This window comes from Lipomyces chichibuensis (genome assembly GCF_038497645.1).
Source record: "Lipomyces chichibuensis strain CBS 12929 unplaced genomic scaffold V1513scaffold_6, whole genome shotgun sequence".
Taxonomy (NCBI): domain Eukaryota; kingdom Fungi; phylum Ascomycota; class Lipomycetes; order Lipomycetales; family Lipomycetaceae; genus Lipomyces; species Lipomyces chichibuensis.
This window is the reverse complement of record NW_027117458.1, coordinates 371,278-389,131: the sequence shown is the minus strand read 5'-3', so window position 1 is coordinate 389,131 and position 17,854 is coordinate 371,278. Positions and strand designations below refer to the sequence as shown.

General features: G+C 46.7%; 7 protein-coding genes across 7 annotated transcripts; 4 read left to right on the top strand and 3 right to left on the bottom strand.

Moving 5' to 3' along the window:
* The first annotated feature begins 2,347 nt into the window (after positions 1 to 2,347).
* On the top strand, positions 2,348 to 4,943 carry V1513DRAFT_477969 (uncharacterized protein). Its single transcript, XM_066900259.1, has 2 exons — positions 2,348 to 2,961; positions 3,018 to 4,943. Exons 1-2 carry the CDS (start codon positions 2,524 to 2,526, stop codon positions 4,536 to 4,538), a joined length of 1,959 nt encoding a protein of 652 aa, XP_066755105.1. The 5' UTR covers positions 2,348 to 2,523; the 3' UTR covers positions 4,539 to 4,943.
* Positions 4,858 to 5,876, bottom strand: V1513DRAFT_440010 (Sec61beta family-domain-containing protein). Its single transcript, XM_066897294.1, has 3 exons — positions 5,627 to 5,876; positions 5,506 to 5,558; positions 4,858 to 5,401 (listed from the first exon to the last, which is right to left on the bottom strand). The coding sequence occupies exons 1-3, from the start codon at positions 5,627 to 5,629 to the stop codon at positions 5,170 to 5,172; spliced, it is 288 nt and encodes a 95-aa protein (XP_066755104.1). The 5' UTR covers positions 5,630 to 5,876; the 3' UTR covers positions 4,858 to 5,169.
* A 585-nt stretch (positions 5,877 to 6,461) lies between these two features.
* V1513DRAFT_440007 (uncharacterized protein) lies at positions 6,462 to 9,537 on the top strand. The gene is made up of 3 exons (XM_066897293.1): positions 6,462 to 7,326; positions 7,378 to 9,284; positions 9,344 to 9,537. Exons 1-3 carry the CDS (start codon positions 6,762 to 6,764, stop codon positions 9,398 to 9,400), a joined length of 2,529 nt encoding a protein of 842 aa, XP_066755103.1. The 5' UTR covers positions 6,462 to 6,761; the 3' UTR covers positions 9,401 to 9,537.
* Positions 9,538 to 9,587: 50 nt separating this feature from the next.
* Positions 9,588 to 11,401, top strand: V1513DRAFT_276220 (uncharacterized protein). Its single transcript, XM_066894563.1, has 2 exons — positions 9,588 to 10,023; positions 10,078 to 11,401. Exons 1-2 carry the CDS (start codon positions 9,774 to 9,776, stop codon positions 11,334 to 11,336), a joined length of 1,509 nt encoding a protein of 502 aa, XP_066755102.1. The 5' UTR covers positions 9,588 to 9,773; the 3' UTR covers positions 11,337 to 11,401.
* Positions 11,329 to 12,140, bottom strand: V1513DRAFT_440004 (transcription factor subunit Med10 of mediator complex-domain-containing protein). The gene has a single exon (XM_066897292.1). It carries the CDS (start codon positions 11,970 to 11,972, stop codon positions 11,466 to 11,468), a length of 507 nt encoding a protein of 168 aa, XP_066755101.1. The 5' UTR covers positions 11,973 to 12,140; the 3' UTR covers positions 11,329 to 11,465.
* A 542-nt stretch (positions 12,141 to 12,682) lies between these two features.
* On the bottom strand, positions 12,683 to 13,555 carry V1513DRAFT_375509 (CCAAT-binding transcription factor (CBF-B/NF-YA) subunit B-domain-containing protein; the record flags this gene model as incomplete). The annotated part of the gene is made up of 1 exon (XM_066894900.1): positions 12,683 to 13,555. One exon carries the CDS (start codon positions 13,553 to 13,555, stop codon positions 12,683 to 12,685), a length of 873 nt encoding a protein of 290 aa, XP_066755100.1.
* Positions 13,556 to 15,402: 1,847 nt separating this feature from the next.
* Positions 15,403 to 17,799, top strand: V1513DRAFT_375650 (uncharacterized protein; the record flags this gene model as incomplete). The annotated part of the gene is made up of 2 exons (XM_066894904.1): positions 15,403 to 15,901; positions 16,145 to 17,799. 2 exons carry the CDS (start codon positions 15,403 to 15,405, stop codon positions 17,797 to 17,799), a joined length of 2,154 nt encoding a protein of 717 aa, XP_066755099.1.
* Between the last annotated feature and the right edge of the window lie 55 nt (positions 17,800 to 17,854).

Genomic DNA, 17,854 nt, shown 5'->3' with positions numbered 1-17,854 from the left:
TTCGTGACTCGTGACTGCAGTTCGTAGTGGGTACATTATTTTGTGGGCATAAATAAGATGTTATTCGACTGTCTTGGTACATTCTTAAAAAACCCACCCATCCTGATGATTAAATCTTATTTTATATTTGCAACGTTTCGTCTTCTTGCCGCGGTTGTTGGGTAAAATGTAGCCAAAATGTAACCAACGGTCCTTTGTTCCGTTTTGAATCATCGCTTTCGATAGAATTTGGCGATTTTCTTTTGCTTTCGCACGTAATGAGTTGTGTAGAATGTGAGAGAAACAGCATAAGCCGGGCTTGATCTTTCAATTACCCAGCAAAAATTTTCTATGACGTCGTGTGGCGCGATTAAGAAGGTTCATAGTGTTCGCACGCCACGCATCTCGTCATTCTTCGTGACGATGAATGAATCATCCTCCTTGCTCGATAGCTGTTGCTCGCAATTGTGATGAGTCGCAGAAAATAAGACGCAATTATGCAGCAGAATGAGTTTTTTAAAACACAACAATTGTAATTATTTCGTCGGACATAATACAGTAGGGCAGGGTGATCTTCGTGCTTAAGTTAGAGCTACTTGTCTCCTCCCAACAAGAGGCTGGCGCATCGGGTCCAATCACTTTAGATTTAAAAATAGTCCAGCATCAAATCAAGCCTGAATTCTGGCTTGGGCCGTAAGCTAGGCTCGAGGGGGGGGAAGAAAGGGGCAAAAAGGCGTTTGATGAACGGGGCAGACCAACTAATAAGCTTGGATGTCAAAAAAAAGACTAAAAACGCCATTTTGCCAGACAACGACGAGCCGACAGCCGCCAACGCGCATCGCTTCTTTTCTTCACTGGCAGACAAACTGCAATTCGAAGATGCCTTCTAAACCAAGTCTCGCAGTCGTTGCATAATGTTTGTAGGTAATAGAGAGAGCTCTCCTTCCAGATTAATCCCAGTATAGCCCTGAGATCAACATCAATTTTAATATGAGCGACGATCGCAAGCAGATCATTTGATCCAAAAACGCGTGCTAACTCTACAAAACACTAAACAAGCGTCAAAAATAACTAACAAAGGAGAACAGCAAATGAGATCCCCCTTCTGGCCCCCTCAATTATCATCCTCATGGCATGATCTGCCGCGCCCAATCTGCCTCTACAATATTCATATGTCTAATTAATGTTTCCAACTTCTTTGTAGGAGGCAGATCAATCAAGACGCGCCATGGCTAGTTTTTGACTTCTTTTTCCAATAATGTGGCCCATTGGGTTCAGAGGGTAACTTCTGCTTTTGGCAATGAATCGGGTACAGTAATTGGTACCGCTAATTTGGATTGACGCCCTTGGGTACCCCTCAGCAGTTTGCAGCACGAACACACACAATTACAATGGAGAATGCAGCGATGGTTTGTGATTCGTTTTTTCTTACGGCTGACATGAATAATACGTCAGGACAAGAATTAAAGGCTTGCTTCGGCTTGTCCCGGGGGGGCTGTCGGTGAGGGGGAAAGGGAGTATGAGAACAAGTGGCTGGCGAACGTAGATCAGGGTGCAACTGCTTTGTTGGCATTTTAATGCCAACGGCTAACTATGCTCGAACGCCTGCCTTTGAACCACAAATTGTCTGGCTAGCGGACTCGAATAATAAACCAAATCCTCCATTTCCCCAACCATTTAATCTCGATCGATCGATCGATCGTGATCTACGCCGTCTTCAACCTGAATCATATTTCATCTCGCTCACAACTTTGCTTTTCCTGTCTATGAGACATTTGCATAATGTCATTTCAAGCATAACGGCCAATGACAAGGCTGCGGCCATTTGTGGCTGTCTGGCACAAAACTAGAGTCGTCTAGTCAAGCAATGACAAGATTTACCTACCTGTGTGGTCAGTATGCTTCTTTTAATGTATATTCTCCAAGTTCAATTCTCCTTTGGATCCGAAGTACGTCCAAGTCGATCCATTTAATAATCTCAAAGGTATCTGACGCCGTGACGCGAGCAGAATAATATACTCTGGATGGCGAGCGTTGAGGAACTATTTTACCCTAACCCGATATGCGGTATTAGCTTCAAACGTCTTTTACGTTGTGCATGCATTTATACTTCCCATGTTGATGCATAACTGGCTTCATTCGCGATGTAAAGGATGCGTGGTCTGATGGCTGTTGCAATACTCTATAATCAGATCGCAATCAAATAACAGACGTCGTTTAATTTTAATGTAATAGATGGATAGCACTCCGGTCCAGAGATCGCACATTGTCGTTTTACCTCCCAACCAGCTGCACATCCCAAACCCTACACCACACACTAACTTTATTTCTATTTGCACCATAATCGTTCTGACGTTGAATGACAGGACGCGTCAACTGCATTCGTTCCCAGCGCCGTTGCAACTCTCGTCAAAATGCTATACTTTCACTCGACAAATTTGAACAGCAACGCTCCAGCTTAGGTCTGATATATCGGATATATATCGACGCTGAGAAAACAAACACAAAAGCGCTGGAGAAGGGTTTACATTTAAAGCGACGTCCATGTCGCTATTTTTATCGCCGAAACCTGAGGCGCGGCCTGCTACTCTCGAGAGCGATGCTTCCTTGTCATCGTCATCGTCATCGTCATCATCGATAATCTCCCGAGCATCATTGTCGGCAATAATACAACGGGGCTGGCATATGTTAGGAGTATTTGCAGAATTTCCTCTTGCGACGAGTATTATGGAGGCCGCGACGCTGATTTTTGCGATGCTGATCTCGTTAGTCGGGGTTGTTACGGCCAAGGCATGGCCTGATTTCGCGAGCTTGTGGACAAATAATGGTGCTCTTTTTGGGGGCCGGCATGATGAAGATGAAACACGGTCCGAAAATACTGGCGTTGGGGCCAGAATAATACCACCAAAGAGCGAAAATAGTAGTGTTTTGGGGGGGTTAGTAAACTACGGAAATACTTGCTTTCTGAATTCGGTCATACAGGTATGTTACAATCCTTTTAGCAGCAGCCACTGAGTTGAGCTTAAGAGTCTGGGTAGTCGCTCGCCTCGGTGCCGAGGATGACGGAAATGCTCGCGGATTCGAATGCGTACGATCTCAACGTTTCGACGATATTAAGCGCACTCCTCGAAAAGCTCAACACTCGGTTATCAAGTTCGCATGCGCACTCGCCGGCAACACTGCTGGAAGCGCTACGGTCACCCCGGTGGACGATGCATACGGAGCAACAGGACGCGCACGAGTTTTTACTCGCCCTGTTGGACGCTATTCGTACAGAGCGGGTTAAACACTTGCTGAAAAAATATCAAGAAAGCATTTCAATTTCAACCGCCGTGCACAAGCTTCAGCATCCTGGAGAAAATCAACAAAGTACGCCAAATAACACGCCAGTCATTTTACCCTTCGACGGCCTGCTGTCGACACGCGTGTCGTGTCTCACGTGCAACGAAATGCAATCGCTTCGCCAACAACCATTCTCGTCAATCGAATTGTCACTTCCGTCGGCATCTCCGTGTAGCTCATCCTCATTTTTCCTTCACAGATTCGATTCGACAACGATAGAATCCTTGCTAGAGAACTACACAGCCCCCGAGATCCTCGACAATGTAGACTGCCAGCGCTGCTCACTCGTAGCAGCACAAGCGCATCTCGAGCGATTGATTGTCAACGCAACGGCGACCGTTCAACAAGGAAAATCGTCTTCTGAAGTCGTGCAAATTCTCGGCGCCAAGCGGGACGCTATCGAAGAGGCGCTATCACATCCGACCATTATGGACGAAGATTTCGAGAAATTGAAACCCCCGCGGCTCGTGTCGACACGAAAGAAGAGACAGGTGGCGGTTGCGAGGCCACCGGCAGCGTTGGCATTGCACATTAATCGATCTGAGTACGATATGCGGTCCGGTTTGGCCAAGAAGAAAAATACGAGGGTCGCGTTCCCCGAGCGGGTTAGAATGGGGAAGTATATTTCCTCGATGGCGAATGATAAGCAAATGCTTGGTAGTGGCATGGACGAATGGTACAGATTGGCCAGCACTGTCATTCATTTCGGGTCGCATTCGTTTGGGCATTATATTGCTTATCGAAGGGTCAGCGATGATAACTGGATTCGGGCGTCGGATAGAGATGTACGTGAGGCTACGATCGACGAAGTCCTTGCGCAAGGAAACGTCGTCCTCCTGTTTTACGAGCGCGAGGATGAAGTGCCTGAAGAAGTCAAGAAGAAGCGAGCCGAGAAAATGAATATGGCGGAAGACTTGATGCTGAGGCTGGAGACTGACGTCCCCATCTTCGATGCGCATGAGAACGATTTTGGCGATGGATTGGACTTGTATCCGGAATCCTCGTCCTCGTCCAGCGCAGCGAATAGCCTCCTTGCGAGTCCTGTGCGGCAATGTGAACGCAATGATGATGACGACGACGATGATGTCGCGTCGCAAATCGACTTTTCTGCTGCTTCTGTGACCGCAACAAGACGACGACGGTGCTCGTCTAGCACATCCACAATCACGCCTGTCTCTGGTATACGCGAGAAACAAGCGACAGTAATAGTTAGTTAGGTTATAGAATTTTGCATTTTTTTTTTTGTTCCTGTAATTGCTTGCATTTTTTAGGGTTGGTTGGGAACAAGAAGAAATCTGTTGTATTTGCCCGTGTTAATTGGAGTTCTTGGTTTTAAAATGCGTAGTTTGTGCCTGATGTGGTATAGTTTAGGTGTGGATTCCATATGCATGCACCTTGGGTTGTTTATATAATGTTTTCATGTTTTTGCACTAAATTATCTGATGTCGGCGTTTGTAGCAGGTCAAACACCATGGTCGTGTATCATTGTTGTTGTGGAATGGGCATACACATGCGTGTGAGTCTTGCAAACATTATGGCATGATACGTAATACTTGTAATTATACAAATACATTGCATAGGACAACAAATGACGCAGCAATCAACCTAAGCAAATTATAGGTCCTTTTTTAATTTCTCCTCTTAACATGCACTGTTTCTTATTTGATATTTGTACAATTTCCGGCGCTCCAGTGTAGTAACAATTGGTATTGATATGTGACATAGTTTATCGAGAGTCGATACTTTCAATCGCAATCCACTTGTCGTTTTATTTCTCATTAAATTTCCATCATATCGCAATCCACCGCTGCGACCCTCACTTTCTCCCTCTGACATGTCTCCGCCATCTTAATTTCCAATCAGCTTGTTCGTGATCTTCGCGATGATATGCAGGGCAACAACACTGAGAATAAAACCAATACTAAGCACCATAACAACCATTGGATCCACAATCAACCCTGCCGCCTCGTCAGTGTACAACTTTAGCATCGTCGAACTCGAGCCGCCTGCACCGGCCGCGCGGGTCGAACTTGGGCGCTGGTTTGCAACGTTTTGCTGGTGTTGCTGGGTTGCTCGGCGGCTGTTTATGAGGATATGTTAGTTAGTGTGGCCATGAGCTACCGAAGATATCCGTGATTTGGAAATGAGTGAGCGTTAGTTGGGAATGACAAAAAAACACCTTACCGGACGGCACTACGTGCTCCTCCGGGGGGAGCTGGTGCGGAAACTGGGGTAGACTGTATCGAATCAGTGTCAGTTGGTTGTCGATTGGTCTCATTCAAGCTTCGCTAAAATCTTTACTTACCATTGCAATTTAGTAACTGGCGACGAGTAATCTAACTGACGGAATAAACCGGGGAAACTGACAATGCGAGAAACGTGCCCACTCGATAGATAGTGGCGAGGGAGATGGCGATTGTGGTTCGTTGATTGTCGTTTGGGTTTGGATAGAGTCGTTCGTGTTTTTCTAATGTGGAGAGTTGGTGCAGTTTGAAAAAGGCCACCGCACAAAGTTCGGTTCTAGTTTCCAGTCACAGTGGGTCAAAGTTATTGACAATTTGTCGAACTCCGGATGCACAGACAATCCAATATTCACAATTTATGCTTTTTATTTTAAATGTCACATTATTTGTTGCAGAAATAATTGAGCACAAAACATTTTATGTATGTAAGCGGCATTAGAATGAATGGTGAATGGACCATTATCAGATCTTTAGAAATACCATCGAAAGCTTAGTTTCTCAATCCTTGGGAGCGCCGTCATAAGAGAGATTCTGCAGAAAGTTATTTCACTCTCTTCTTGATTACCTATAGAACGGTGTCTAATAGTCATATTACTCTAATGCCATAGATCTTGCGCGTTTGATAAGAGCATCACTGCGAAACGGCCGTCGATGCCTTTCCTGATGAGAAAGTTTACAATTACGTGCTTGTCATCCAATATTGGTCCTTCGTGGAATGTCACAGCTTGCCATCTAGCAGTGAGTAGCGTGTGTATTTTTGTATTCCTCTTGCGTGTCACTGTCGTCGAGACAAATCTATAAATCTCCCATACGAGGTCTTTGTCTACACGTCATTCCTGTAATTGTAAGAAAGAATTAACGCAGCGCTGAAGACTGAGTCCTCTGGAACCCCCATGGCAGTCTATCAGCCAAACGAAAGCCTTACCAGCTACAAATGTTCCGTCATTTAGCTGCTGTCCGAGAATCGAGATAGGGAATAATGCACTTTCTGCCAGATTTGATACTGCGGCTCGTTGCGCCACGCCGTCTCACGGGCAGGGTTGCTGCAGGTAAGCCACCGTGGCTGATACTCATCGACGCCCTGAACAACCAATGCAGAGTTGGCGCCTACAAATATACACATAAAACTCAGCCATTCCGCTTCAACAATTAGCGGCGGCATTTGATTATTCATCCTGGGTTCTGTGATTGCTGCATATGGCCTCGTCGCCGTCTGGGTCGCAAATCGTCGACCTGAAGGGAAAGGGCCAGTCGGCGCCATCTAGAGTAGCTGAGACCTGTGAATCAACTACCACAAGTACAGGCCAGAGTCGCGAAGGGAACGGGTCAATTGCGAATAATGGAAACGGCTTGAACGACAGGACTTCTACAAAAGCGAATAACAACACTGAAAATGTCGGCGAATCATCTTACAACTCTTCTAAGGGTAACACTGGTATTCGAATCAGCATCGACGCCCCGGCAGATGACAGTAGTACAGTTCCTGGAAATGGTGCTAGCCAACCAAGCTTGGAGGGTCTGCCTGTTGATATACCTGCATCCCCGTCTTCATCGTCAGTCTCATATGATTCAGCTTCGTTCTCGCCAACGCGGTCCTTAATGTCGCCTTCTCATCTGAATCTTGCTGTGCAGTACACCGGATCATTAAGTATGGGCAGTGACGGTGGACGCAGAGCCTCTACCAGCAATGGTAGTTCCCTGTTCAGTTTACGAAGGGACTTGTCCACGCTTGGATTCAATCAAAGCAGTATAGGGACGAATGGTAAGTTGCGTTCAATGGCCTTGCGACCACTTATTAACATTCGGTGGATAGCTATCTCGACCATTTTGAATTCCCCACAGGGACCCAGCTTGTCACATACGCCAACCACTCGGGATATTCCGCCAGTCGTACTTACAAACCTGAACATAGTAGCTCCCGAAGAATTCGAGCAATATGTAAACAGCGTCTCATCGGAGTTTGAAAGATACATTCATCTGCGTGGAATAAACGCAGATACAGCAGAAAGTGTCAGCATACTACCGCCATCTGCCCGAACAAATGTCCCAACAAGAACCGATTCACTAGCATCAACCTTCGCTACATCAACTTTTATCGACGTTCTCGAATCACGGCTAATGAAGTATGTGGGAGGGCCATCCAGTACTTCGTCTGGAAGATCGCGGGACGAGAGACCGCCAGAACGGCCGCGACGCTCGCGACGGCGAAAGTCAGTTATTATGACGCCACTATCAACCATTCCACAAGTTTACTTCGAACAAAATTTCAAACTCGAGAATCCGCGTATTTTTGACGTTGTGTCAGAGCGGTCAGAAATATTAGCCTCATCAACCCCACAGCCCGCGGCAACACCGGTTTCCTCCACCGCGACGTCTTCGTCAGCGACACTGGTATCCCAGGTAGGGGCTCAGCCTTCGTCTACCAGAAAGTCGCTGGCAAATAATGTCATTTTACAGGAGAAGCTGTCGTGGTATTTAGATACTGTCGAAGTTCATCTAATCGACGAGATCTCGAAAGCATCACCATCTTTCTTTGCAGCATTGGGTGACCTGCGAAATTTGCACACTGAGACAGCAAATGCGGTTGACAAAATAGCTGGCCTACGAGAGGACCTTCGTCGCGTTGATAAGGAGCAGGCGGAGATTGGACTGGAGATTGTACGTTTACAGAAACGGAGGGAAAATGTCGCAAGCTTGGAACAGGCGACTGCTCAAATGGGGCTGGCCTCCGACGCTGCCAAAGATGCCGAAAGGTTATGGCGGGAAGGTGATCCTGACGGATGCTGGAATGCTACTTTTAAGGTCGATAAGATTATTGAGGCGAAGCTTGAGCTAGCAGAGCTGCAAGCAGAGAAAGAGGAATGCCGAAGCTGGAAATTTCCGTTATCTGACCTATCTACAGTTCCTGCAATCGGTGCGATTCGGGATCAGCTGCGGGCCCTTCGAGCACGTGTAATGAATGAGTATCAGGTCTTATTTACTGGCTGTCTCATAGAAGATATTCGCCGCCATATGTCGTCAGTTCCGACACAAGAGACTCTGGACCGTTTGAGCAGAACATACACAAATTCCAAGGTTAAATTAGGAAGCGGCGCGACAATGACTCCATCTGGATCTGTTCCACCCCCAATCAATACGTCGTATATGAATATCCCGGAAAAGTTAAAACCGGAAGTTCGCTCGCACCTAGAAAGTCTTGCGAAAATTGGAGCAGTGGAGTCTGGAGTACAACGGTATAGAGACGCGATTATGCGTGAGGTAAAGAATCTCATAAAACGAAATTTGCCAACAAATGTCAACGATGACACGGCATCCGTTGCAAGCAGTGCTACGGGACGCACGGCAACGACGGCTCAGAAATCCGCCACGCTGGAGCGAATGCTAAGAGATATGCGACCCCAGGAATTCGAAGATATGCTGGTCGACATTTTTACAGGAATTTCTGAACTTTTGCGTCGATTATCGATGCATCAAAAGTTACTGTTGGACATTACAGCGTCGATGGACTCTATTCTTGATATCTCGGACTTGATTATGGCAGCAGCAGATATTACGCAGGTCCGTACTGTGCGGATCATCAATGTGCGTCGAGATTTGAATGCGTTTGCGGATCCCGTGATATTTTCTAGCTTTTATAACCTCAATCGTGTGTTTCTGGCGGAATGCGAGGCTATTACCGGGAAATTGGGGAATGCGTTGTTGAGTACGGTTATGGCTCAGGTAACGAACGCTCAACGTTTTGTATTGGCTTATTCAAACTACTAACTGTGATATACTAGCAACCGCAGCCGCCTCCGCAGCCGCAAGGACGGCCGATGCAGGGTCAAGGACGATAAAATGGAATTGAAGGCATCAAGTGATCAACATTTTCGTTTGTATTAAAATTGTGTGCATTAAGGTAGATGTGTATTAGGAGTTGTTAGCTCTTATATTTAATGGTAATCGGTTGGATAAGCTGATACTTCTAGAAGATATAAGTTCTTAAGTTTTTGATTGCTGCAATAACGCGTCGACCCAGCGTCGACGTCTCGTAAATGCACAACGTAGAGCAAACAAGGTTTCAGGGGAGTCGCATTCAGTGTTCCCCGTAATTATAAAAATTTCTCTTACGAATTCTAATTCAGCATTTATATCTCATCAATCGGCAAACTATTTGACGGCGGAGGCACTAATTACCAAAATTCCGTTCGGTTTTACAACAATACGCACATGGCAAGTGCACCGCCGTCATCTGTCGTTCCACTTCCTGCCTTCCGGATTCTCCACTCGCAGGGACCCACGCTTGCCCGTCTAGGTCTGTTTTCACCCTCAGCTGTGTCCCGCGGAAAATCGAATGTCTCGGTAATTCCGACACCGAATTTCATACTGCCTACGTCTCGGGGAACGATTCCGCATATCACGCCCGATAATGCGCGGAAACATGTTGCTGTGCCTGCTGTCTTCGTGTCTCTTGAAGATTGTAAGTTAAGTTGCGAGTGCAACAATTGAGCCATGTATTGACGGATGGAACAAGTTGTCGATAGAAATGCTCTGAAGTCTCCGATAGCGCAATCAAACCGTACGATTCGAGATTATATATCATTACTTCCCCCGCTTTCAGATCCAACCCATCAAATTCCGATTTTCCTGTCAGCGCGTCGCTCCTGCCCGGTTCCGACGTCCCAACCGAACTCGGACAAAACGATATCTATTGTGACGAACGACGGCTTCCGACAGTTGCCAATCAGCGATTATTTTACTCTGGTATCGCAGTTAAAAGACGAGGAGACTGTTATTGTCGCGCCAGTCGATTTGCCGCTGTTAATCCCTCCGTCAGGTCTCGATGTGACGCGCGCCAGTAAACCGTGGAAGCATATCGGTGGGAACAGGGCCCGGAAGATGGTCACTCGTAACGAACAATGGAGCGTGTCAACGCTGAAGAATTTTGCAACCCAAAACGCGGTTATAGTCCCATTACTTCCGGGTATTTCTGTCGGGGAGCAAGCGCCTTATCTTGACTCTATTCTCAACGTCAAGGACTCTACGCGTGTTTCTGATGGACATGTAAGACGTGGAATAGATGGTCTAACTGTGTTGGAGCTGTCGTCGCCATTTATACCGGAGTCATACGAACCGGTTGAAAACGCACCGGCTTCCGATCCTGCGCGCGATGCATCGCTTACGTCGTCGCAAACGGTAGATTTTGGCAATTTACCGAGTGGATTCAATGATGTTTTGCGACTAAACCTCGGGTATCAGAATGGCCCGCATGACGTAATTGCAGCCGTTGAACGCGGCCACGATTTTGTTTGTGGTGATTGGATTACTACCACCACCGATGCTGGGATCGCCTTCACTTTTGAGATAGGAGGAAATTCGATGACGCCGAATGGCAAGAAAGTCGATATCGGCATCAGTCTTTGGGAAGTTGAGCTATACGCCGCAGATCTCAGCCCTCTAAGCGATGAGTGCGAGTGTTACACATGTAAGAAACATCACCGGGCATACGTTGCGCATTTATTGGCAGCAAAGGAGATGTTAGCCTGGACACTTCTGCAGATCCACAATATCTACACGGTCAACCGATTTATGTCATCGATACGAGACGCGATCAAACACGATAAATTCATCGAGATTGCGGCGGACTTTCGGAGGAAGTATATTCCACAGATGGAAGGCGTCACACCAGGCGGTGGCCCGAGAGTCCGGGGCTATCAGGTTAAACTTGCAGGCAGCATGACCGACAAAAAGCTGAACGAGAGTCCGTTTCAGAACTTTTCGAATGTGAATTAGATGTGGCTTATCCTGTATATTACTGTCCATTAGACTTCGTACATTAGAGTCATAGATATAGAATAATATACTACACTGGCAAAGAGCTCACTACAAAAGTAACGGAACAAGTCCCCAAGTTTATCAAGTTTATGGTCTGCCTTCATTACCTTGCTCCTCAGTCTTCGCCTCGTTTGTCGGAATCGGTGGATAACTCGGTCCCGTATTCTGCAAGACTACGTCGACCTCATTCGACAACTCGGGGTATGTCTCACGGATCTGCTCCGCCAGCACGTCCCGGTAATCTCTCATTGCCCGCATTTTGCCGTTGACAAACTGATTCTGTTTAACTAGCAACTCCACAAATTCACGCGTGTAAACATTCGGATTCCGCCCGTCTTCAATATATTGCACTATTTCCCGCGGCACGAGCACGTCGGCTACCGTGTCTTTGGCGGACTTGTCGAGCTCGGAGAGTTGCGATGTGAGTAAATTGACACGCGCTACCACGGCGTCCTTGCTTTGCAAGACCGATTCATAGTCATGCACACCGATCGCGAGTTCAAGCAATGTCTCGATTATCTGCCGAAGTCGGTCTTCTTGGGCCTGTAATGCTGGGGGTGCTGGGATATGTGCTGTGGGATCGCTGGAGGACATGACGGGTTATGACAGAATTATGTAGTGCTCTTTTGAGAACGAGATTCATGATAATATATCAGTCTTCATGCACTATCGGACTTCATGCACGGACACTAGCTAGATCATTCAAGAACGAGCTCTCGAAACATAATTGCGTTTGTCTTCTCTGTGATAAGTAAATTTATCCATCCGCATGGTATTTATGTCGAACTCACACGTTCAATTTGAAGCTGTCTGATACCCCTAACCCAATTTTGGTACTATTGACCGTAGCAAAGACTCTTGCTAAGGCAAAGCCAATAATTTCATTACATGTCATTTTAAATGCAAATATATCTGAAACCAACTTTATATATAATAATCAAACTCAATTAATACAGCAAAGTACCACAAAGTCCAATTAGTAACCAAAGCGAAATGTAAAAGTATCGAGAACACTTGTCTAAAAACTAAACTGAAAAACTATAACATACAAATACAATTGCATCGATAATCCAGAAGACACTTAGCCAAAACAAGATATTACCGTAACCTAACAACGATAACGGAACAAAGACGGCTTAAACATTAACAACGCGCTGTTACCATAATCAGCAAGGAACAATTTTTTGCATCTATACAAATATAAACCTGAGTCAAAACCAAAAAGTAAACAATAACCCATACACCGCCGCAAACTAAGTAGTCAAATTTATAAAAAGCAAAAAATTAAAATCTTTATCTTTATATCATTCTGTTACCAGCCTATCTTCCTCGAGGTCGTTTAATCCTAACTCACTATCTACGTTCTCGGCATCGACAAATTCATCCGGCTCGTCCTTCGGCACACCAAGTATGACTTTCGCAACGTTTTCGCCAATGGCACCGAATTCGTTAGCCGAGCTATCCCCGTCACCTGCTGTCCGAGACTGTTCTTCTAGTAGACGCTGTTCCTCTCGCTCTTTCTCGGCAACTTCGGCAGCGGTCAAGAATCTGCCACCTTGGCCTCGAGGCCGCCGCATCGCATGCTTATGCCTGCTCTCGTGCAAATATGGACGCCGGCCCTTGCTAACTTTTAATGATTCCTCGAGTTTAGCCCGGGCGAGTCGCCGCTTGAGGATCCGGTGATATTGTTTGGCGTTGACATACAAAGGCTGATCACTCTCGTCTGGCGGCTGCTGCTGGACTTGTGATTCAGGGATATGTGACTGGGCCGTATGATTAATGGTCGTAGGGCCTCCGTGCAGCGGGGACGGAAGCGAGGACGTCGGAGATGTGTCGTAGAGCTGTTCGGCTTCTTGCTCCTGCCGATTAAGCTCGTCTTCTAGGTCATCGTCCTCGTCTTCGGCCATTAGATCCAGTGGCAACTGCTGCTGCATGTGGTTTGTTTGGTTATGTTGTGGATGTTGTGGGTGCTGCATATGTGACTGTTGGTGTTGGTGTTGCTGGCGGTGCTGTTGCTGTAGCGCGGCAGCGAACTGTTGGGCATGCGCAACAGAGGCCGCGTTCTGATTGAGCATTGTTGGTAGACCTTGGATCTGGCCGCCGCCGGTAGCGTACGATAGGCCGGAAGGCGGCTGAGCGAAATGCCGCTGCTGTTGCTGCTGGTGCTGCGCATACATGTTCTGAATTGGCGGGGTTCAGGTACACGATAATATCATAGATGAGTATCGCAATTCCCTTCGTGAGGGTGAGCAGCTATTGGATGCCAAAACTAGTAACCAAGAAGCTGATTGCGATTAGGTCGACTGCGGCAAATATCAATTGGCCGGACGCGTGTTGTTGAGAGCAGAGAATCGTTAAAGAAAGTGGAGCGGCTCGAGCCTTTGGTTTTGGACTCCGCAGACAGCGCAAACCAAGAGCAAAAGGTATTACAAACTTTCTCTGAGGCGGCGCGGTGGTGAAGAGCATCCATGCGCATTCGTCGTTACACTTGCGCCACGACTCACCCCACGTGTTGTCAAGCATATCAGACGAGTATCTGTACGCTTGCTCCGCAAGTACGCATAAAGTAGCTAACTTCTACGCTTTTGTGATCGATGCATTCCTCACTTCCTCTGTAAATTAACCAAAATCCATTACATTTTCTTTCTACTAGAGATTTGCCGGTGCTCACTTCATTCTATTGCTCGTGCGAATGCTAGCGTGTTGGTTTTCTGCAGTCGATATATCTTCATTACTCCACGCGGCAGTTGATGTTCCTGCCCCACTTTAGCCCACCGGAAGTTTGTTCAACTCCAAAAGTAATTTACGTCATATTAAAAATGAAATCCTGATCTAAAGAGCATCGGCAAAGCAAAACGCTCGATGGCAGGCGTTGCATCATGACAACTGTATATATCGTTGCTGCGTGCCATTGTATACGTTGATTTGGGTTGGTTGCCAGGAGCATACTCAGTAGGTAACAAATTTATGATATTATATAGAGTCAACCCACCACTGACTTTATGGAGAGATCGAAGCACGATTGAGGGAATGTAAGGATTATTGACCCGGAGTCGATCAAGATCGCCACGTTGATGCAATCTACGGACAGTGACAGATATAACCCGACAATACGTCAGATGCAGATCCATGTCATCATGTTCAATCTTCCCGCATCTTTAATATACACAGTCGAGCTAACTTCCCTCATTTCGCCGCCGTTATATTATTGGCTGACTCCCATCTAACAGTAACTTTTTGTGTTGCGGATTAAACATACAATGGTTACAATGGTATCCGAGAGCACTTACCGTAGTATCTAGTAGCAATATGTTATCATATAGAAATACCCTGAGAATGGCTTGATGGTGAAGTAAGCGGCCGCTCCAAGCTGGCAGCCGATTGGCAAATGTCGCTCGAAGTGATGATATATGTAATTTTGTGGTTTAAGCAAATCTGATGGTTCTTCTGGGTTTTGGCAAACGAAAATACTTAGACTCCAATTACTGCATAGCTACGTGACTCAATCACCATCTTAAATTCCATTCTCTCTATTCCCGCCGACTGATCGACTCTGTTGGTGGCTATATTAAATTTGCGTTACTCCGCCAATGATCGCATGGTTCTATGCCTGATATTCATCCAATAAGTTCTATTGATCTAGATTATATTGTCTAAGGGTCAGTTTAACTTTAGTTTTCTCTAAATATCGCATTTATCCTTTGATCTCCAAGAGTCTGCTCAGTCGACACGACGTTTCTAGAAAGATCGAATAAATACTCAGATGACTGTAATCGCATCTGCTATTTAGTATTTTGTTCTTTTATCCATTGGCACTTTGCATTATTTCTCCTCAATTTTTATAAGCGTTCGCCGCGTGAATTATTATTGTTTCTTCCTGGTCCCACACCTGGTCGCTCATCGATTCGATTGCTATTGCCAGCCGACTCTGCTGCTCATACATCTTTACTATTATTGCTCGAGAGAAGATAGTGATTATTTGCATGCATTACTAACTACTGGCAGAACCAGTTCACATCCACCCATGAATCGCACGCCACAAATCGATCGCTACGCACCGGTGTCCCGCGGATCAAGCCGCGATGGTGACTACTACACGCCCAGTCATCGAATAGACCGCTATCGTGGCATTGCAGGCTCATCCGACTATTCGACGACCCCTAAATCTGACGACTCCCGCCCGCGACCAAAGTATCAAGATCCTCACAAGCTCGCTCTCCAAGTGCCCTTTCATCAATTTTCCGAATGGTACAAGCAGACGCAGCCAACTGGAGCGGATGCGCCGAACAAAGATGAATTTGCTACGAAGTACGATGAATACAAATACGATCTGTACGCTCGGTTGGCTCGTGGGTTTGTGGTGCAGCATAAAGATGAGCAGTGGTTCAAGGAGAAATATGATCCTGTTATAGGAAAGGATACGTCTAAGAGCATTACCGAGTATCGTAAGTTGTGCTTCAAGGAATTTATGCAGGACTTCGAGGCCGGAAAATTTGACGAATTTACCCTGGAATCCGACAGACGTGAGTTCGAGACCTTGTTTTTTCCGATCTTGAAGCTGACAACGCGTTGTGCAGCTCAATTGCCACTGCATAGTTTCGCCAAAAATATATCGGACGATCAAGAAAGGGCATCTTCAGCGGCCGTAGATGTCACAAAGACCGAAGAAGGTGACGATGAAGCCGATACCGCTGCACACGTTGTCGACGACGACGAGATGGCTGTCGAAGACGGATCCGCACACGCACCATCTTCTGGTGACGAAGGCAAAGTCCTCCTTATCAAAACGATTGCCCCACATATATCCCGCAAGCAGCTGGTCGAATTAGTCAAAGATATTCCTGGTTATCAATTCCTCTCACTGTCAGATGCGAATCCCTTGAAGCGCTTCCACAGGATTGGATGGGTTATGCTCTCCTCTGAAAATGATTTGGAGCAAAGTATCGTGCAGCTTGAAGGCCAAAGTATTCACGACGATGTCGCCGGTGATTTCATAATGCATGTCGGTGTTCATGCTATGGTTCGGCCGATGAAGAGAAAATATTTGTACCCATATTTGTCATCCGACGAATACCTACGGAAAGACTATGAGAATTCTTACAAAGCTGCGAAGAAGTACGAGGCTGAATTCGAGAATCCGGAATTTGAGGCGATCGACAAAATCCATCAGCATGCTAAGGAAATCGCCACAAAGAAATACAGCGAGCAATTGGCAGCCAAGAAAGCTGAAATAGAAGAGCAAGAGGAGGAAGGAATGGTCGTCGAGGAAGACGACGGGGCTAAGCTGCAAAAGGAAATCATCCGGAAGCAGCTCGATTTGACGATTCTTTATCTCCGGCAGGTTTTCTCATTTTGTTATTATTGCATCTTCAGCTGCGATTCCATTTGCGACTTAAGCAAGAAATGCCCGGCGGGTCATCTTCGACGACTACCTCCGGCTGCAGACGCGGATGAACTTACAAAGCGGAACTACAGCTACCCAGATATTCGTGCTCAGAATTGGATAAAATCGTGGACCGATCGGTTTGCATTATTTCTCAATGCGGCTTCCGGCGATCTTAAGAAATTAGGTGGACGACCGTTAGAGGAGACAGTGCAGGCGGAAATAGCGGCTCATATCAAACAAGAAGACGAAGGCAAGTTTCGATGCAAAGTCGCAGGTTGCACAAAGCTCTTCAAGGGCGAGGATTTTGTGCGGAAACATATTGAGAAACGGCATCCCGAGTGGATCGAGAGTCTGGAGCTGGAGAACACGTTGCTTAATAACTACGTGCTTGATCCTTGTCGGCTGTTGCCACCAAAGCCGGAAGGTAATCTGCCGTATCAAGCTGTCGCTGCAGACATAGACGTGAACGGCCAGGAGAATGAGGCGCCAAATGCAACCCCCAGTTTCCGTAGTTCTGAGCAGGTGACATCGACACCGACTGTCATGACTTGCGCCGGTCTACCCATTGCTTATCCGCAATTAGTTCCCTTGAATGGGCAACATGGCCGTGGCGTCCCTGCAAACGGCTACTTCCAGGCCGATCCATTCGCGTATGGCCAAAACGATGTGGCAGAGACAAAATACGGTACCGCAAGGCACCAAGCATCCCCAGTGAGCCTTACGCCGACATATAGCTCCCGTAGCGGCAGTGACAAACGGCGACGACGCTCCCGAAGTCCCGTACGGCACGGCACAACTTCAGGGCGCCGAGATTTCCGTGACCGTAGCGACTATCGACAATCACCGCGTGATTACGAATGGGACAGAGATTACGCACGACTCGAAAGAGATTGGGACAGCGACCGACGCAGAGATCATGACCGGGAACGGGATCGGGAAAGGGATCGGGACCGCGATCGAGATAGAGACCGGGATCTGCGGGGCCGCAAGCTGACAAGCTACATGGACTTGGATACGCCGGTGTTAGATTATTAAGTGGTTTGATATTTACTGCTGATTTCTGCTATGCATCTCAATCATTGTATTATAG